The following is a 21509-nucleotide window of genomic DNA, read 5'->3' as shown; positions in this document are numbered from 1 at the left end:
TGAAGGTGTCAGCACAGGGTGTTGAAAGATGCTTTGAATTGTCCACTTTTATAGGTATCGTGAACAAAAGGGGGTTTATGCCCTACAAATTCCTTCCTTTATGCAACTCTTCATACCAAAGGGAGTTGTGAGAAGGCTGTGGCTGCATCTCATTGTTTTGTGACTGATGATAGTTACAGAAAGGTACTGCAGAAATTCCATTTAGCTGCAACATCAAATCCTTTTATTTTGGAAAAAAACAGTCACCATGCTGTAAACGAGCCCAGGTTGTGGTTTGGTACACTTCTTATACTCTGGTTTTTATCCACTTCAGCTGTCAGATGGAGACAGGCAAAATCAAAACATTTGTACAGTATTTCTTCTTAAAGGAGCCCCTTAGGTGGTGAGATTTGGATTCACCTCCTGTCTCTGGGGCTGGAGCACCTCTGCCAGTTGGCTGATTGGATCAGAACTCTGAGGCAATTATTTGGGAGCAGACTGGTGCTGCACTCATACAGTGATTCTGGCATGTGTGCAATGATTTTACCATGTGATTGTAGAAAAATTCAGTGGATTAGCAAGTGAAGTATCATCAGATGAAGCAAGCTCTTCATCCACACAGCTGGATGCACAGACCGTTTGCTTTCCTGTAAAGCTGTTTCTCATTGTGTCGGTAGATTTTCACTCTTCTAACATACAGTAAGCACTGCTACTCTTAGGTCTGTTAGCTCTCCAGGTTATTGAGTGTATTGAGAAACTCTGGTGGTATGGAGCCATGAGAATACTCACTGTTAACCATTTGCCACAATGAAAATTTCCCTGGTCTTTGCTTGCTATCCTCTCTTGCCTGTTTTCTGACCCATGGCAAAACTCCTTCCATGCCCAGCAGCTTCTTCAGAAGTCCCTTGTGCAAGTATTTGTTAGGCTTTTGGGAACTTTATTTAAAATAATTAAATTGGTTCTTGTTTGTCTGCAAATGTATAGACACTCTTTGAATAATTCTAGGTGAGTGTTTAATTTTTCATGCAGTGCAAGCGATGCAAGCAAGCCAGAGAGACAAACTGTCAGGAATGGCCCAAAGCCTCTGGTGCTGTCATTTTTGAAAGGTAATTTGGACAATTACAGCCAGTTAACAAGGTACAGAGCTCTTGAGCTTCCCATTGGCTCCAATACAACTTGTGGGGGCTCAGCACCCCTAAAGCAGCTCAGTCTGTGTATCTCAAGCTGGATGTCGATGCTTAGGGGCTTGTTTTATTAATATCTGTTATATCAACTGTACTTCTGTTTCTCAATCTGTTACACAGAGATGTATGATAATAATTTCAGGTTCCTTAGAAATAAAGGGTTTTCTCAAATGGGACACTCAACAGAAATTCAAAGTTAGTTGTTTAATGTCCATGTCTGTGTTTAATTTCAGTGTTCATCTTTGGATCTACTATAATCTTTGCTGCATCTGATTGCTTACCTTTCACATCTCATAAATGTTCTGCTTGACCTACTAAAGCTCTGCCTGTGGCAGAGTTGCAAAACACCTGAAAAAGTACTTTATTTCCTTCCTCTTCAGTCATAACTGGAGATCTGCAAGTTATGCTTTTCCTAAGAAATACTTCATATCATAAACTGCTCCCTTAAGCATGGGATCAGTTTAAAAAGGGCCAGTGTTTGCAGACAAGCCATTTGCTTTCCTTTGAATGTTTAATTTGTTTATTCCTGTTTTCAAATAATCCCCAAGCAATATAGTTCCTGTAGCTGTGATCATCGTGAATTTGAGTTATTCACCTCCCAGAGGGTCAGACCTTTCATCAGTATGCCATTGGCACAGAGCAGCGAGTGTTGCATATTCATTGTCCAGGACACCAGCTAGAGGGCCTCCAAAAAAGCCTGACTTTTTTTTGTTCTCAGAGCAAGGAAAACAATCCCTTCCCTTCTCCAGTCCCTTGATAAGGGTTTCTGTCCAATAACGGTGCTCTCTGCTCTGAGGCACATTTAACTGTGAAGTTTGCAGCGGGAGAGGCTTTCCTTCAAGCTGTTAGTGTTTTATCCTGGCAGGCTCCTCGAGGTTGTTGTGAGGAGTCTAGCCAGTTGGTGAGCTTTGTAATCTAAACCAGCTGTCCCAGGCTGAGGCCCCCATTTGCATTGTTTAACATACTTAGAAAATGAAGTGTTCATTTTTAACATTCCTCCTCCAATTGGTTTAATGCTGAATTACAGAAGAGAACTAAGCAAAACCAGGTGCTTTCTCTGTATTCTCTCCAGTGTCTGAGGAGGTACAGACGGCTCCCGATCTTCTCCATTACTTGCCATTTCATTCTTTGGACTATAAATGACGGAGGAACTGAAGTGCTAGCAGAGGGTAATGTTTGGAAAACTTTCTAGTTATTCATCAGCACAGACTCTGGGTTTTTTCCACCTTTCCCCAACGGTTTTGGACATGCAAGGATTAAGAAGGTAAGTGGTATGCATGAAACTTCTTTACTTACTGACGGGAAACCTACTTGTGGAAAATAGCTGTGGTGGGGACACATTATGCCAATCCACTTGCTAAAGCCATTTGCAAAGAGACAGGATCTCAATGGTCAGAGGTGGGGAAAGACGATCTGCCTGTTATTAAAGCTGTGCTGTCTCTGACGAGTTCCTTCTTGATCTGTGCTTATACTCTGCGCATCTGCGGGAGTGCTGAACTGCAGCAGCAACGATCCCACTGGCTACAGTGATTGATTGAAGTTAATTAGTTACTATTGCAGAGGTTAATTACTAGTTTAAAATATTTTGCCTGCTGGGCAAGGTACTGTGACCAGCTGCATATAGTGTTGATAGGTTATGCTGCATGTCTGTTATTAATTCTTGAGGGGATTTTAGATCTAAAGTAAATTGAGATCTAAAGCAAATTGAGATCGTGGGTGCCGACAGAACATGTACGAGGCAGTAAGGTCACCCCCCCACCAAGAGGAAAGAATATATCATCTTGTAACAATGGAAACTAAAGACTGTCTAAAAACATTTGAGTTTTGTCTGACTGTTTTGTAGGGGATTTCATTATTGTGCACTGTCCTGCAGCAATGTGCAGCATTGCCCAGTTGCTGGGTATGTCAGCCTTCTGCTATAACCTGTTGTATTCCCTCCCAGTGCTGTTCTTGCTATAGGCAAAGAACAGTCTTTATAGCACACTTTAAAATCTCTTCAAAAAGGTTTGAGGAATCACTAAATTAAGTGCAAGCCTGGGATAAAATTGTAGTTTGAATGCTATACATCAGACTCTGAGGAAAACTCTGTGCAGAATTTGCCTTTCCTTGTCACTCAAAAGTTGCCAACAAGCACAATCTGTCTCCACAGCACTACCATTTTAGGGTTTGTGTTTACTTTTCAGAGCTTGTCTCCATCTCCTCATTTAAAACAAATCTGTTCTAATGTGTCAGTCATTGTGTGTGGTTTTGTCTGATGCATTTGTAGGTCTTGCTCAGCAGCTCAGTTTGCACTGGAAATCAGAGACAGCTCTAAGAGAGAAAGTTGGCAGCTCACATGAGTAGCAGAAGTAAGGCTACCTCAAATATCCGCTGCTTCCTGTACTGGTTTTGTGGGAATGTATTGTATCCAACTGCCATTCAGAATTACAATCCAAGATAAGCAAGGTGTGGGTCTAGTGGTATTGGGAAGTTTTATATAAAGCAGCAGCAAAACACTGAAATCCACAGTACTTAGAAAAAAATAACTTCTGACTGTGCTTTCATGGTTTTCTATCTGTTAGTAAGTATTTGGAGGTGGGAGGTTACTTGACCATAACTTTTATGCTCCGGGTAAGGAGCTCCAAAAATAGCTGTAGGGCTCTGTCAGTGAAGGATCCTCTTCTTTCAGCTGCAGTGGAGAGAGACCCAGTAGGGACCACTAGATGTAAAGATGATACACCTAGGGAAGGCTCCATTGAAGATAACAGCTTCTAGTAGTGGGTGACCTGGCACAGTGTGTCTCCTTCCAGAGCAATTACTCAAGACTGAGTAAAGGTACAGAATCTGGCCCCAAGAAAATGGATCCATCTCAGATAGTCTCCTGGGGATGAAACGCGGTTTAGCGGTTGGAGCAACTGGCTTGGATTCAGGACCTCCTGTGTGACATGTCTGCAGCCCTGCCAACATGTCACACTGTGAGCTTAGGCAGGGCCTTGCTCTGGTTTACCCATCTGTAAAACGTGCACAGTGTGCAAGAAAAGCTTTCATTTTTGCAAAAGAAAGGTGTCAGAGAGGGGCAAAACCTCTTTATTGAATATTGCACACTTGTTCATTTAACAGCTGCTGTTTGGGGTGTCATAAAAATTAGATTAGTCCATAGACATGTACAGTCTGGTTTCAATCCCAGTTGCATAAAACCATAGCACCATCAGAGTCACTGACTCTGAGACCTGAATCTGGCCCACAGTTGTATTACTCCTTCTCCAGAGGCCAAATTCATGTTAGCAAAACTGTGGAATACACTGAAGTGTCACTAGAAATTAATTTGTCCGTGTATATTTAATTCTATGTAATGAGCCTGAATATCAGAAGATTTTCAGCCATTTTTTATGTACATTACAGGATACTGACTGCTTTCACACTGGCTGTCTGCCTTTCAAGCCTTGGAAAAGCACAGGTGAGAGGTGCACGCAGAGATGTATGTACTGTTTTGTACTGAATTGCTATATGGCATGCAACTTAACTGGCTAGCAGGTGGTAGGAAGCTCTGTGGTCTGGGGTTTACATGAAAAGGAAGTTGTGTGGTCTAGGGGTTTAGAGGGGAGAACTTGGAGCCAGCAGGATTCTGGAGTTGAACATGGATTGAGCTTACTGACTCGTCCTTGCCAGCTCAGCAAAATATCCCTGCAGAAACCTGGACCTCACCAAAAACCTGATTCTGCCTCTAAACTGAACACTTCTGGAACAGAAAATAAGAAAAACTATCCCATGAGACCAGAGACTACTCAGTTCTATTGTGAGAAACATCCACACTTGGAAAATTCATTCATATAAATACACATTTTCTGTGTACAGCAGGTTCATGTCTTAAGACCATTTAATTTTGGACTGTGATCCTGAATGACTGTATCCCAGTTTTCATTTTCACTTATGCCCAAACCCATTTATGTTCAAGAGGGGGGTTGGAAATAAAGCACTCCAGTTCTCGAAACAGCAGAATCATTAGTTCTTTGTGTGCTTGGGCTCCAAGTAACTTTAAATCAGGAAAAACTGTTCCTAAAGGCATGCTGTTTAGATTTCTAGTTGATAGTCCAGATATATTCAGTCTCCAGAGCTGTGTTTCTAAATGCCTTCACCAAAAGTCCCTGAAATGTAGTTGTTTTTCTTCTATTACATTGAAAATTTCCTGCACATGGCATGCTTATCGATATTTTTGTGAATATTGGATCTGTATGGGAAATGCTTTTCATGCCCCTGGAGAATTTTTGAGATGTCTTTAAGGGTTTGTTTTTATAATTTAAAAAATATTGTTTACATTATAATTTTTATAAGAAAATCTTGTAACATAAATTGATTTTTGAAGTTGCTTTGAAAAAACAACTTGAAGTTGAAATTAAAGCAATGAGTTATTTCTGAAGATACTGAAACTGGTACTTTTGACAATACTGGAATCTTTTCTAGAATAAAGTTCTAGAAAGTTGTTGAAACCAGTTCTACGGTAGTTCAGTGTTTCTGAATCATCATTTATTGTCTGGAACAAAATAATTTTGTTAAAAACTATCTCAGCTTTTCTGGCTAACCTAGGTGTAGTGTATGTACCACACTCAAAAAGGGGAACAAAAGGTAGAGTACACACATTCTTTAAAATATGAGGGTGATTATACATTCTCCCATTAGAATATCTTGGTTTTCCACAACATGATACCAAAACGTCTTGGATTGCCAAAATAAATAAAGGCAGAATTCCTCCGTATTTGTCTGACACTTCTAGCAGTGGTTTTGTGCATTCATATGTGCAAGTGGCAGGTGCAGTCCAAACAGTGCCATGTGTTTCACTTCATGTCCTGTCTCTAGGTCCTGCAATGACCCACTTCCACTGACTCACCCCTCTAACCCTTTGTCCCCCATCTACAACTTACTACTTTTCCAAACATCAACTAAGTACTTTATTCTTCCACTCATTTCTTCCATAAAGTCCAAGAATAAGTGTCTTTATCATTAAGAAACAACAAAAAAGGAAGAATCTTGAACACACTCCATCCCTCTACCCTCTGGTTGTTTCAGTGGTTCCTGTTTCCTGGATATTTCTTGTTTACACTCCTTAGTACAACCTATTTACTGGAAGATCCTGTGCTTGTGTCAATTGCTGAATAGCTGGAGGCCCATTCAAAATCTAGGAAGAGCAGGGAATAATTTTAACAGGCTTTGAAACCATCATCACCAGGACTTTCACCGGTTTAGAAATGCTGAGGTCACTGAGGAGGTGCTGAAGACTCAAGGCTGCAGCCCTAATAATGACCAGCACCACAGAATAGGAAGGGACAAGGCTTCCAGTAACAGTGAATGCCTAGAATGTCTTGTCTACAGATTTATCCTCTAAAAATTACAAGGTTTGGTGGAAAGGAAGAGCCTTATTTTTATTTGTTACATTTCAACTGTGGCTACAGATCAGTCAATGGCTAACGTGTCGTGTGCTGAATGGGCTGTCTGGGGAGCTTTAGAGCCTGTGAGAGACGTAGCAAGTACCTTTGAGATGAACCCCCCTGCTCTGGCAAAAACAAGACCCCAAACTAGAAGACTGCAATTCTGTGCTAACAACTCATAACACATTGCGCATTGGTGAGCCTTGGGCAGAGGAACAGCCTGACACTGCCACCACCTAAAGGTGCCACTCCTGGGCTAAGGGGCTGGTGGAACACATGCTGAGGCCTCAGGTTCATGCTTTGCTGCCTGTCCTCTGGGGAAGGGACTTTATTTTGATGTACAGCATCATGCTGAACAATTGTACTAATTATAATAATCCAGATGAGCATTTGATTCTGCAAACCTCTCATTTCACAGTCACTGAGTGTCCTTTTTTCTCTCATTTTAGCAGCAATGCACTAATGGGTTTGACCTGGACCGTGCCTCTGGGCAATGCTTAGGTAGGACTTTCATTAAATCAATACATTTAAATTTGGGTTCAGAAATTCTGAATTTATTGAGTTAACATTGTGCTGCTCTTACTATGTTTTAGTTGAAAAGTTCTTACTGTGTGACAAATATGTGTGTTTGTATACATGTACATACAACAAATATGTGTATATATAAATATGTGTGTGTGTGTCTTTACATATCACTGATCTTTGACATTGTTGAGATACTAACAGGCTGTCAGGGCTACTCAAACAACAGTGATGCATTCTGATAAAGAGCTCAGTTTAGTTGCCAAAGGACGAGGATACTCTCCTTCTCTTTCTCCTTCAAAGTCAGGATTTATTGTCTTTGGTGCCTGTCTCCACCTGCAGGCTCAGAGAAGTCTTCCATTCTCAGCACTGAAACCAAGTAAACTGAGTTGAGGTAGTGTAAGGAAATCTGCTCTTTGCCCAATAGCATCTTTTTATCAATGGCGTTCAGTCTCCTGGCCAGCATCTTCTACATGCAATAAAGTCATTCAAACAGAAAGGGAAAAACCTGCAGCAGATTGTTTGCCCTGCCATAGCCTACTGCTTCTGTGGCCCAAGAACCAGGGGAATGCTCAGTTTGGCTAAACCAGTTGTATCTTTCTAAATTTAATTCAGCAACATTCTCAGCCAAAGCAAGAAAGAGGCCTGAACTTTGTCCCCAGATCTGAACATCCCTAACTTTTTCTGTGGGAGGGAAGTCGAGACTTCTAAAGCAGCATCCAAATTTCACAGCTGGGCAGACAAACCACCAGTTTCTGAAATCCTGATCTGCATGTTGTGGTTTGGACAGACTCTCTAGCAGGAAGAGGCAGTAGCATGCTGCAGCCATGTGTAAATCAGTGTTCAAACCAAACTTCTATGGAATAGCAAAGCAGTCCTTGTCCTCTCCCTCTATCCTCTAATAGTGAAATAAAACAAGTAGATCGCAGGATATGTTGAATATATGGGATGCTTCCTGTTTTAGTACAATCTAACTTCAAAGTGAGGCTCCACAAAGAAGGATTAGCCTTTTTGATGGAGAATATAAATTTTTTTTGCACCGTTTTGCAAAAAACACGTTAACTATTTTTTTAACAGGTCCCATTAAGGAGCAATCACTCTTTTAACTTTTGCAATTTCGTTCCAGATATTGATGAATGTCGGACTATTCCTGAGGCCTGCAGAGGAGACATGGTGTGTGTCAACCAGAATGGTGGCTATTTATGTGTCCCCCGAACAAACCCAGTGTATCGATCACCGTATCTGAGTCCTTATTCCAATGTTTATCCACCGCCCCCAGCACCAGGCCCTGTTCCTAACTACCCTACAGTTACAAGACCTCTGATTTGCCGATTTGGTTTCCAGTTGGATGAAAACAATCAGTGTGCTGGTAAGTAGTAGAAATCTTCCTTCTATATTTTCATTTATATTAAAGCTTGTCTGCCATTGCAGAAACAATTGTCTTGCAGTTGTCCTTCAGTTATTGCAGCAGTCAAGCCCAGCATTTTGAAGTACAATTTTTTTTTTAGGATATGAGCTGTATATTTCATATCAGCATTATTCAATGCAAACTAAGATATGATTCAATCCTATAATTTAATCAGGAAAGCCACTTTCATGAAAGAAGTAATGTTTTTATGAAATAAACAACCACCTGATGGCAGGTGATTTGTCAGTACATCAAAAGCATGCCTTTTATGCTTATGATTCTGCCCATGAGAGAGAAAGTGGCCTTTCATTTGAAGTGTTAGGTGGGGCCTGGGGAAACTTGGCTGTATGTGAGCTGGTCTTTGACAAGAAAAAAAAGCCCAAACCAGAGATTTTTTTCTCTTTCAATAGAGATTTTTGCCTCTTTAGACTAAGAAACAGCACTTACTTCAAAACTGCTGCAGAAAAACACAAGAGCTAAAACTAACTTGTCTTTTGGGCTTATTCTGCCCTATTGTCTGAAATTTCTGGCAGGACTTGGTCGCAGATGATGTACTCTGTTTGTTTCCCTACTGAAGAGACCACAAGAGCTTCCCCCACAGGACCACAGGAGCTCTGAAAGTCTAGAGTTAAATTCAGCTACACTGGGACACATTTTGAATCACTGTCCTTTCCAAAGTGGGAAAAATGTATTTTCTAACCAGCACTCATAGTAATACTGACTGGAAAAATTAAAAATAAAATTAAAAAAAAAAAAAAAAGAAGAAATTATAAAACTGGGGGGGGGGTGTTTGAGGAGTTTTTAACTCCTGGGATAACTGGAGAGTTTGCTGTAAAAATAAGCATTTTTACTATCTGGTCCTTTGAAAATTGCCTCTAGTCTTTTTCATCTTAGCAAATTGATCAACCTGTTACTTTATCTACTGCTTTGTAGATTTCCAGGAGTGTTTTCATTTTGCTCACTTTGCTCTAGATGATTCAGGAAATGGGGTTGTTAGTAGAGAAGAAGTGCTGAAATGAAAGTGGAAATGAAACCTCTGAATTATATGGTCTGGTCTGCTCCATGCAAACCAGAATAATCAAAACAGGTAGATTTAGGAAACTTTTACAGTGAACTTTCCAGCCTCCAAAGGGCACATATGTTCCTATCCATGCTGGCGGAAATGGGAGGACTAATACTTTTTTCAGTCAGGGCCGTTGGCTTCTGTCATTTTACTTTTCAAATATGTGGGATTTAATTGTAAAGAAAGTTTGGTGATGAGAAACATTAATAAGAATGCATGGGAAAGGACAGGCTGCCATTTGAGTACCACAGCAAGCTGGGAGCAGTTTTTGAAAGTCCGCATCAGATTTGAATTTGGGCAGATGATGTGCTAAAGGAAGAAAAACAAAACTAAAAGAAAACAAGACCTGTCAGGGGTCTCTGCTGGGGTTAGATTTCATTCTTTACTTAGTGAAATTCTCTGAAGACATTCACTGTCTTGATGCAGTATTTATTGTTGTATCTGTGTGCCTTTTGTATCTGTGTGCCCAGGATGGAAAGTGTGGTCACCAAAGGGAGTGATTCAGTCCATGTCTCACTGTGGTGATGGTAGAAAGGCCTGATCCCATTTCCAGGATTCCTGGAGCAGTTATCAGGGTTATGTGCAGTTCCATGCTTGAAGTCCTTGGAGGCAAAACACCAGGGAACCTTGACAGGGTCCTCAGGAACAACCAAAATTTTACCTAGGTCATTCAAGAAAGTCTGAACCAAGGAATCATGACATCTATAAGCCAAATATAAGCATCACTCATGTTAATGGTTTTTCAGTTGCTCTGTGCTTACCTCCTTGTCCATCTTCAGCATGCTCTTAGGATACAAAGCACTTCAAGGGCTAATTTTGTGGTGGAATGGTTGAAAAGAGTGAACTAGAAGTTATTTTGCCCAGTAGCTGAGCCACTATGTAACTTACAGGTTTGCTATGTTGGTGTTCAGACACTACCCTCCAGCACCTTCTTTCCAAATGAAATTAGTCACAGGTATTTCCATTAGAGATGATGAGATTTTCTGCTACTGACTGCAGGGGAACCAAAGTTATTCTCATGAAATTGTGTCTGAGCAATCTGCAGATTTTAACAGAGTACACATTTTTGTCTGGTCAGATATCAGGTTATAGATCATAGTCACATTTTACTGCTAGGACAACAGAAATCTTTACTTTTGCCTTGAATTTCAGTCAAAACAGCTTATTAAATACAGGAACCTTTTCTGGGAGACTGGGAGATTTGCAGCCTCCACTTTGAAGCACTGAGGTTGTTCAAGAGACTTCCAAAGTGAAACAGGACAAGAATTTGATCTGAAAGCTGTGTGAGTTTGTACTAGTTTGAAAACAAACCAGTGGGAGGCACCAAGTCAGAATAACAAGTTAATGGAAATTAAAGAAAAGGAGGAAAAAAAGTAAAAGAAAACACTGGTTCAAACTGACAGAGTCAAGGTACAACCTGACACCCTGTTAGGCAGGGTGGTGGTAGCAGTCTGGTAGAATGGTGGCTGCAGTCCTCTGAAGCGGTGATCCTGTAGTAAAAGGGTCTGCTCTTCCTCAGAAAGTCCAGTGGTGGCTGTGTAGCTCCTGTCCTCTGGAAATCCAGTGGAAAGGGTTGTCTCTGGTGTTCAGAGTCCCAGATTATATCCACGATGGGCTGCTTGGTTCCTCCCTCTGGGTGGAGCATCTCACAATGGGGTAATGAGTCATGAGGCCAAGCGTTGATTAGGCTCATTAACAGAAGATAGTCTGGAGGGAGTTATCTCTGAGTCATGCAGCAGGACAATGATGGGCAATTAACAGAAAGATAGTCTGGGGGGAGGAGGCAAGGAAACACTGCCCCACCTGATTTCAACAGCTCATGAGGATGGTAATAGAATACACTGCAACCCAGGACAGAGTTCTAACAAGATCCTTCTTTTGCTTTTTTCTACCTCTCCACAAAATGTAGGGAGGCTGCAAGAAGGTCGCTCCGTCCCCATATGGCACCTGGCCTGCTTGCCGAGGCCCCACATTCCTTGGCTCTCAAGGGAATGTGCACCCCTGGTTGTTCACATAACATTTCCTCTCATGGGGCTGCTATGTTTCAACGCAGCAAAAAAAATAATCCATTCTTCTCCCTTACAAGCTTTTTGGCCTCATCCTTTCTGGCCTGGTCATAGGCAGTGGTTAGGTGTCCACAATCCTTCCCTATCCTGGTCACCACTCAGTCTTGCCAAGACTCTTTCATCTCCAGATTTTGTCATTTGTGAAAGGACTTTCCTGGCTCAAGTGCCTGTCAAAGACACCTGTCAGTGACGACTCTGCCCACTCCAGTGTCCTCTGTGAGCTGCAGAAGTACCCATAGCCATTTGTGGTAGCAGACAGAGAAAGGGTTTAATGATAATTACTTCTCAAGTCTTCTGTGGGTTTAATTCCTAATACATGGTATTTCCCATATATACCCCTGGAGTTGTTGAGTGCTTTGTATTTTGTATGTGTAAGTGTTCTGTGTTTTCAACAGCACGAAGTTTTTGTAAATCATTCCAAAGCAGGTTGGGAATGATTTATAACCATAATTAATGCTGGAATAAAAGACCACATACAGAAAAAAAGCAAAGAACATCTAGTGCAAGAGTACTGTTTGAACTGTTAGTCTTCTAACATTACTTCTCTATAAATACAGAAGGGGTTAGTCATAATAATGACTTTTTGCCCAAGGAACTTGGTCTAGTAACTGTTGGCTCCAGTTTACTGGAGTGAGGGCCTGTGTTCTTGCATTATACATTCATAAGCTGAGAGCTCTTTCCAGTTTCCTTTCACTCCACCTTGCTGTTTCCTGATTTACAATGATCTTCAAAACATGCCTCAAACACAGATCCTTCTGGGCATTGTGGAAAGAACAGTAGTGGGTTGGCTCTTATTATTGCTTTCCCTCCAATTAATGCAAACTCACAATGTGGGGAGATGATGGGGTTGGAGAGGGTTGAATAGAGATCAGAGAAAGCAGACCTCAAAGACAGAGAGGTAGATGTCAGGAAAAGTACAAGCATAAGGCAAGATGAGTATGACCTAGAGACAAAGAGAAGGGAGGAGGACAGAGGAGGTGATTATAAAAAATACCCAGCATAATTGTTATTTTTAAAGCAAAAATTAAAAAGAAAAAGGGAATGGAAGGATGCTGTCTCCAAGTATAAGAGAGAGTTGTTTTTCATGCCCCATTTGTGCAGTAGTCATTGCTTCAGCTTTCCTCATTTCTCAAAGATTGTCAGGACCTCCTACATTCCCCACCTATGGGTCCCCAGTCCTACATTTGTGGAGTGAAACTCCTTCCTTCAAAAGATTACCTTTGCACAGATGGGTTTTAGATCGTTTATATTACAAGCATACCTAAAACCCACATCCAAGCCTGCAATTGTACTGCCCTGCCTTGTGCACAACCTCATTAAGAGCAGCCTATGTCTAGATGAGTTTTCAAGCAAAATGAAGGAACCAGATGTGCCTGTGTGGGGAAAGGAGAGGGAAATTAAGAGACAGAGAAATGAAAGGAAGTGCCCAGGTCTTGCATCAGGCTCATGGCTGTGCTGGGATAGAGCCCAGAGTTCCTTATCCAATGGCTTAGCCACCAAGCCAGGCTGCCTCCTCCTAATGACTTTCCTAGTGACCTCTCTGGGCATATAGAAACAGGAGGAAGAAAAGTAGGGAAATGCAGCAAGGATATTATGCCTTAGAGTTTGTACAAAGGAAAAACAAATGAAGTCCACTCCTGCCATTGCCTTTTTTAACCCTATTTTGTTCAGCTCTCTGTCTTTCCCTTTTCCTCTTGTCTGTCAGACAATCTCTTTTGCTGTTCCAGAGGGCCAGTTCCTGAAGGCTATGCATGATCCCTGTTAGGGAATGACTGCCATCATGTCCAAATTAACCAGAGAAAGAACGAAAGATTGCATGAGAACAGGTTCTGCAAGAGGCTGAGCTCAGACTTCTGAAAGTATATGTAAATGTTGACAGCTCCTGATTAAATTAAGGGCCATGATATGTAACCTTTACTCGTAGTATGGTTTTCCTGATGGGCTTTGTATGAGGAAACATGAATTGAGACCTCATCCTGCCATAGCAACAGAAAAGTTGCCTCTGAAGCATCTCAAGAGGTTATCGTTGGTGGCTAAGGCTTGGTTTGGAGGAGTTTGTGTTCAGTTCCTGGCTTTGCCATAGATAAGTGTGCCATTCCTGGAGTCACCATCACTGGAAGTGTTCAAGAAACACCTGGACATAGTCTAGGGGACAATGTAGTCAAAGGTTGGACTTGATGGTCTCAGAGATCTTTTCCAGCCCAAGTGATTCTATGATTCTGTGCTGGGTATTTTGGGGCTAAAATGAAATAATAATTCATTCTTAGGATTATACCAAGGAAAATTTCACAAGGGGATGACAGATGTTGAGGTGACTTCCAGACAAGTATCATGTAAAGATACACAGACAGGATAGAAAGGTTCAGTTTAATAATCCTACAACAGTGAAGCTCAAGGTGACACATGTGGAAGTCAGTTATTTCCCCAGTTGTCCTGATTCCAGCCAGGATGGGGTTCATTTTTTGCAGTAGCCAGGAGGGAGTATGGCCAGGACCTGGAGGTTATTCTGTAGCCCCTCATGTTGTTGCCAGGGGCAGGCAGAGGGATTCGGTCTTCCAGGGAGAAGGAGTTCCTTCCACCTGAGAAAATTCATCCAGGGTGGTTTATTGCTGAAGGCTGCAGTGAGCATTTTTGCATGTGAATCACTCTCTCTTTTGTACACTTTTATCATTAATATTGTTGCTGTTACTGTTCATTTTCTTATCTCATTGCTGTTTCCAGTAAATTTTTCTTATCTCAACCTATGATGCCTTTCGTGCCTCCATTAGGAGTGGGGGAGGAGGAGCAGCTTGTGGGTTTTTTTGTGGGAGAACTAAATTGGAGAGTACCATTCCTAAGCCACAACAGCAGTGCACTAGCCTGGCTGGAATTCAGGGACCACTTTTGTCTATATTTCTGCATAGAGCAGAGGAGAGGGGAAGTCCAAGGCCTTTACCCATATCTCCAATGTGCTTCAGGAATATCTGTGCTACAAAAGCTTTCAGCAGCTATTCAATCCTGCAGTTTTTCAATTATCTTCTACTTATGCTGTACCTGTTTCATGTTTTAGCACAATTCAAGATGGTTTATCCTTGATTATTTAACGTAATGAGACTAGACAAGCCAGCTAAAATAAACATGTGGAAAATACAAACTATATACATTAAGGTACAAGACCATATGTCAGGAGAGTAATGAAAGAAGGATCATTAACATCCTGGAGTACAGACATACTTAACATAGTCCTGTTCCATTGAATAAACCCCCATTGTACAGCTCCAGACAAACATAATTAAAATCTTCTAGATCTAGCCTCTGTGCTTCTGATCGGATGGCCTGTTCTATTCACAATCCCATATAAGCAATCTTCATAAAGGTAATCACAAGTTGACTATAAAATAATCATGGGTTAAAAGGTACATCTGAAAACACTCAGAGCTCCTTCCTGCCTCAGGAAACCATTGCACCAGCACAGAGGATGGGCTGGGGCTGAGGAAAGGCAAGACTCATCCAGCCGCTAGAGTAGGGTTCATCAGTAGAGTCATTCCTACAGAAATTTGACCATCAGTAAAGGTATCCTATCCCGCTTACCATGGGAAATGACGGTGGAAATGCTGTTTTTCACTAAAGTTAATCTATTTGTGGTAGAGAAGTCAGCTTGATAGAAAAAGCTGCTGTATGTATCAATCTGTAGCAAGGTAAACTGAGCTTTCTGTGGCTTGGCTTGTTCCTGCTTTCATTCCTCCGTAAGTGCAGTGTGGGAGGAGTACAGTCTGGTGGTTAAAGCACAGGCGAGTGCTTCATTTATTTGTGAAACTTCTACTACTAGCAAAGTAATTGATAGAATCGAACCAAGAAATATAACATGCAAGCCAAGAATTCTGACATGTTATTAAGAAAATGGGCACTCTGTGCACTGGAATGAAAAATAGCAGGCTTCTGAGTATGGCAAAGTGTAACAGTAGGTGCCCATCATTCTGCGTGTCAGTGCCTTTCAAGCACCACTCACTGACTGTATTTATGTGTCATGGTGTGAGAAGTGAAAACAGAATAAATACAACTACAGTATAGCCACAACTGAACTTGAATGAACTACAGTCATACTGGGTAGGTAGCTGGGCAACAGCTGGAGACAAAAACACTTAGACCCATGATTACAGTCCGTACTGACTTTGGTGAAGATCTTAAAGCAGAAGTTCTTGCAGTGAATTTATTAGGTTTAAGTTAAGCTGTCTTAAACCTAACCATAAGTATCTTATAGTCAGGGAGTCAGGTAACATTTTTCTCCTGCTAAAATACTGATACCACAATAAGGATTTCCTAGATTTTGTGACATTCCTTGACATTTTGAGGTCAGAATAGACAGATGGTCAGATCATCATCTTATGATTAAAAACTGTGACCACCAGGAGTGTTTGAATTTGCTTTCAACTTTACCTTGAGCTAAACTGATTCTGTGGAAGTGTGCATCTGCTGTGATGGGAGTGATTAAGAGTTTTCTAGTTTCTTTTTTACTGAGCTGTGAGCCAGGAGGGAAGCACAGTGGCATACTGAGGGGGACAGCTGAATGAGAACGGGTCATGTTACAAAACATAATGGGTTTGTGCACAGAGAAGGGGCATAAGCACAGAAGGGACAGTGTCCATGTCTTGTTAGATGTGTAGGCTACAGTACAGACACAGGAAGGTTAAAATCTCTCTAGACTTGGACCTCTCTATTTCATGATGTGTTTCAATTTTCCCTCTTTCTTGGAAATGTATGATACTTTGGTATACAAGGTGGCAAGAACCAAAGAATCCCATCTCCCTTGAGATTTGTAGACTACAGAGGGAAAGGGTATGCAAGGAAAAGAGGCTTAACTGATACTCTGGTTTAATGGCTTCAGTTATGTTTGGTCTCTGAACTGGGGGTTATTGGTCACTGGGCTCTGAGCCAGACAATACACAGACTTCAGCTGTCACCAAGAGTTAGTTGGCAGGAGGTTATATCTGACTCAATTCAGAGGAGCAGTAATCGTGCCCAGCCTGCCATATCCTCTGGCATGTGCTGGCCAGGGCAGGGCTTGCACCCCTGCCATTAATCTCTGAATGATTCCTTGGACTCCCTGCTAACAGTGGTTTGATACGTGGGGCTTTGTTGCTGCCTTGCCTTTATTATGTCTTACTTCCAGGGATTTCAGCAGTGCCAAATCAGTTAAAGCCACTATGTACTGATTAGCTCTGTCTGCTTTGGAGTAGAATTCATGAGCTTTCCCTTATGGAATAGCTGTCATGCAAGACAGTCCCACCAACTAGACAATTCCAAGGCTTAAAAGAAAATGAAGTCCCTTAATACTGCTGGAAAATTGACAGGTGTCATGAGTACCCTTCCCCAATCTGTCAGGCTTGTTTTTCTCTCATTTTCATGTGAGTGACACTTTCTCTACCTTCCTGTGCCATAACGTGCAGAGTTTAGTACATGATAGTCTCTCCTCACCTGGAAGGCTGATTTATTTTCAGTGCCCTTCATAGCACCAGCACTCTGCTCAGGCCTATGTTAATTTTTACATGTATTTGCATCACCCACAATGCCTAGAGATGGCAGTGTTCTCAATGACTTAAAACTCACTGTTTTTCTTGGCCTCTCCCTTATATTTTTTGGGTCAGTCTTGTTTCTTTTCATTGGGTTCCAGCCTTAAATTGGCCATGGTTATATGTCACAATATAGATGTTAAGCCAAAATATATAGAAAATATGAATTCTCTTCTTTGCCAGTATAAATCAGCCAAATGGACCATATGTTTTGCCAGACTCTATAGGCAGTGATAACATGCTGGCAATGCTCCTTTGTCTTGTCCCTAAAACACCAGACCCATGACAGACCTGCCACACAGAAATAGAAGAGCCACCTGATGTTGTGTGGAGTTTAACATGCTCTGACCCCTTCATCTGCTAGTACCCTGCCTTCCCATTTTACTACTTCAGTGACATTAGAGAATTTTTCAGAGAAAATAAAGCTACTAGAAGATAAATGTGAGTTACAACCAGCTCTTTTCAGGGCAGTTGTTTCAGCATTCTGCTTCTTAGCTGGGACGTGCTGCCCATTGGGGATGACAAGATGTGCTGAAATCCATCTTCAGTTTTAACACCAGCGAAACCTTCTCTTCTTTGAACTGTAACTCATGGTTGCAGGTGCTCTTGAGCATCTGCAAGTTTGAACATACAAACTCATAAGTCTGTCTGGAAAATTTTTCTTGTTTTTTCTGTGGATTAGCTCTACATCAGTAACAGGCCACTACAGTGAAAATAAATCTGTTTGTATTCATGAAGCATTCAGATACTGAAAATAAAAGAAGTGCTTCAGCTAAACAGGGAGAGCCTAGGAGGAGAGGGAGAGGAATACACCATAAATTTGCAGGGTCTGAAAGAATCCACAATCTACTGCTTGGTTTGAGACTGTGTTGTTTGGTTTGGGTTTCCTTTTGTTTTTTCCACAAAATAATTTTAATGTCTGCTTCGTTATAATATTTTGAGCTTGTTTTTATTTTCTAATTTTCTTTTCCTTTTTTTTTTTTTTTTTTTGTGGTACAACAAACATATCTGCAGGTAACACTGAAGGGGAAGATTGTATAAACAGTAATACAGAAGTCTAGGAAAGCTACAATTGTGGTCAGGAAATTAAGGGACTGGAACCCAGCAGTAGGTGAAAAGATAACCTAATACATGGTCATCTGGTGGAAGATGATCAATAGAAGGCAGTGATGTCAAAAGCAATGTAGCTTTAGGCAGTTTCTGGCAGTGTTACTAAGACGTCTCATTCCAGAACAGAGAGCAAATAGTACTTCAGCATGTTCTGTTGAGAATGGCTCCAACCTACTGACATTAAGTGTAAGTACTTTACTACCAGATAAATGTAGATAAGTTTATGGAAATCTCAGTATAGAGCAGCAGCAAGTTGGGGGCATTATTGAGGCTGACTTTGATTAAAAGAGTGAAGTGTATTTTAAAACCTAGGGTAAGATGACAGTAATTGGAACTGTAAATAACAGAGAAGCAGAAGTTTGTATGGTGGGTGGTACAAAAGAATGATTATTGCTGAATAGGGTATAATTTGCTGAAAGGAAGGAAAATTACTTTTAGACTGAACATAGTAAAGCCCTTTATGGCACTGCAGTGTATCAGGTTATACAAGAACACACTAGGTATGTTGTAGTGGAGGAATAGTACAAAATGTAACAGTAGAATCATTTAAAAGCTGCCTGGAACAATTTTTAGCAAGAAAGAGTCTCACACAAGTTGGGGGTGGGATAGATGTTGTCAGGTGTAAGTTGCTGTACTTTTGAATCCTTTGATATATTTCCAGCTTCCAGTGTGCACAGAGGCACAAAATAAAACAGCATGCTTTATCTAACACTGCAGAGAAAAGTTCATAGCATGGGTAAGAGCCTCCACCCTTTAAATAACATTTATTGTCACTGTGGCTGAGCAACACAAAGCTGAGATAGCTTAAACGGGTAGCCTGACATCCCCTTTCTGAAGGAGGAATCTTGGAGCAGTGCAGAGTCCGTTTGCCAGACTGCCACTCCTTAATCCTGGAGCAGGAACCAGGCCAGGGAGAGGAGATGTGATCTGAAAGCTATAGCATGCTGCTAATTTCCTGCTATTGCAAACCCTGTGGGGAATCCCAAACCCGGCACAGGCTGGACCAGCCTTGGACCATGCTCATGTTCTCCAGAGGTAGACTGCAGCAATATATACAACACTCATTGCCAGCAAATCACTAAGCACTGCATCTGGAGCTTTATTTCAGAAGCAGATCGAAATTATTTTAATTAAAAGCACACTGACTTTGTGATGGAGTAGCCCAGAACTGTGCATTTACAACTATCAGTTGATTTCATGCACTCATCCCAAAAGACTGTAGCATGCCAGCTTTAGAAAGGAGGTGCTCTCCCCCACTAAATCAGTGCTGTTTGAAGATACAGTTCTGTAAAACCTGTATTATGTTTTTCAGGTGGTACATTGCATTTTGGGACAAAATTTGTTCTCATTAACATTTTCAAGAGGTTTAACTAGTCCTAGATGAAAGTGGTATAAGAGAACTTTACAGGGCTATACATAAGACTTCAAACATTGCCCATGAATTTAATTGAAAGAAGTAAAAAGTTTATCTCCATGTTCCTCAGGCAGTAAGCCCAAATACAGATTTAAGTCCAGAGAACTATGGCACAGGTGTGTCCTACACAGACTAGAGAATACCTCTAAAGGTAATGAGCAGCTGACAATTTGCAGTATATCCATTAATGGCCCAGCTGGTCACATGCATTCTGGAGCTGGTAAGTGACATATATCATCTAAAGATACAAAATACCATCACATGCTGCTCTACAAAAACCTCAAGCTGACATGTAGAAGCTTGGGACATGAAACTATTTCAGAAATACGTGATCCGTCCATGGTTCATTCCCTTTGACCAGGGAGGGACATGAAATGCTGAACTAAGCACTGTCTGCAGTATCTGATTGGAGATGACTAGAAAGACTGTGAATTGTAGAATGCTAATCATGCTAAGAATTTTCTAGGCCTGCTCCTGTCCTGGAGACTGTGCCTTCTAAAATGGTCCCTTGTGTGACTCAGTATGACCCGAGACCTTGTGGCAATAAGGGGCTAATAAAAGAAAGTACTATGATAAAGAAAAAAAAGTAAATTAACTTTCCACTACAGCAGGCCCACATGATGGAAAATTCACTGGGATGTGCCTTCTAGAGAGCAAAAGCAGGAGTTCGCTCCAGGAATAATCACAGAGATTAAATGTTCCTGCTGGTTGGGAACATTGTCTCTTCTGTTTATTTATTTACTTTTCTTTTTTTAATTACCTAAAGAGAACGTGGGTTTTTTTTCAGGCCAGGCTACTTGGAAATGAACCATTTGGCTTGGGAATGCTCAGTGTGACAATGTGTCTTTCTGAGCTTTCATGGATAATGTGAGAGCTGGTGGGACTGCCTGTGACACTGGTCCTATGGCCAGCCGGGTTTTCAGCTTGTAGCGCTAGTCAGGAATTTCTGAGTTCTGGTATAAGAAAGGTAGGATTACCTTAACGATCTGGGGACAAAAGTGTGAGTGTAGGTGTGAGTAGTGCAATCTGGTTCTGGGTTTGTACAGCATCCAGTGAAATAGTTCACCCACCTCAACAGTTGCTACTAAAGTAAGCAGAGATTCACATTTTAAGTACTTTCTCTTAAATACCTCCAAGGGAGAATTCAAAGTGCAGTCAATTTCTGTTGCCTTCACAGGCACCCAATTCTCCCAGTCCTTCTGGTTTCCTGGCATAAAAAAGACCTGGGCACACTGAAGGATATGCAGCAAAGGACTGCTGTGGTGGTTAGAGGGTGGCAGCACGTCATACAAGGAGAGGTTGAGAGAAGTGGATTTACCCTGCCTTAAGAACATGAGGTTTATGAGGAAACTGTACTGCTTGCTGCCTTCCACTGTCTAATGTGAGTGTGTAGAGCAGATGAAGCCAGATCCATCTCAAAATGCATGTGGACAGGAACAGGTAAAAGTTGCAACACAGGAAATTCTTATTAGTTATAAGGAGAAATGTTATCACAGTGAAGGTGGTCAAACACTGGAACAGAGGTTCAAAAACTTTGTTGCTAAAGGTTGTACCCTTGAAGAAATTCAAACCTCAACTGGAAAAGGCCCTGAGCAGCCGGACTGAATTGTCCCTGCTTTGAGTGGAGGCTGGGACCAGATGACTTACAGAAGTCAACTTTAACATGCCTTGTGCAATGGTTCTGAAACTGCAGTGCCTGAAGTGCAGTAGCCTGTGTCTGATACTGCTCTAGCCTTTGATATATTGAAGGCCCCCATGAAATGAGATATTCTCTTTTTCACATAGACTATGAGTTTTAGCACTGATTTTAAA

At 41.4% G+C, this 21509-nt stretch overlaps 1 protein-coding gene across 2 annotated transcripts in view; it reads left to right on the top strand.

Annotated features, from left to right (window-relative positions):
• The first annotated feature begins 1955 nt into the window (after positions 1 to 1955).
• FBLN5 (fibulin 5) overlaps positions 1956 to 21509 on the top strand; it is a 45071-nt gene continuing 25517 nt past the window's right edge. The window contains exons 1-4 of one of the 2 annotated variants that reach the window (XM_042047656.1): positions 1956 to 2427; positions 4545 to 4599; positions 7018 to 7066; positions 8214 to 8456. In XM_042047656.1, coding sequence (XP_041903590.1) covers positions 2336 to 2427; positions 4545 to 4599; positions 7018 to 7066; positions 8214 to 8456 — 439 coding nt within the window. In that variant the 5' untranslated portion in view covers positions 1956 to 2335. Of the gene's footprint in view, positions 2428 to 4544; positions 4600 to 7014; positions 7067 to 8213; positions 8457 to 21509 lie in introns of both variants that reach the window. The other variant, XM_042047655.1, reaches the window with a different exon arrangement.

The sequence above is a fragment of the Corvus kubaryi genome, unplaced genomic scaffold (assembly GCF_017639235.1).
Source record: "Corvus kubaryi isolate FWS band 111438036 unplaced genomic scaffold, C.kubaryi_AGA036_p1.0 66, whole genome shotgun sequence".
NCBI lineage: Eukaryota > Metazoa > Chordata > Aves > Passeriformes > Corvidae > Corvus > Corvus kubaryi.
Note: the sequence above shows the minus strand (reverse complement) of the source record. Positions and strands in the feature narration are given on the sequence as shown.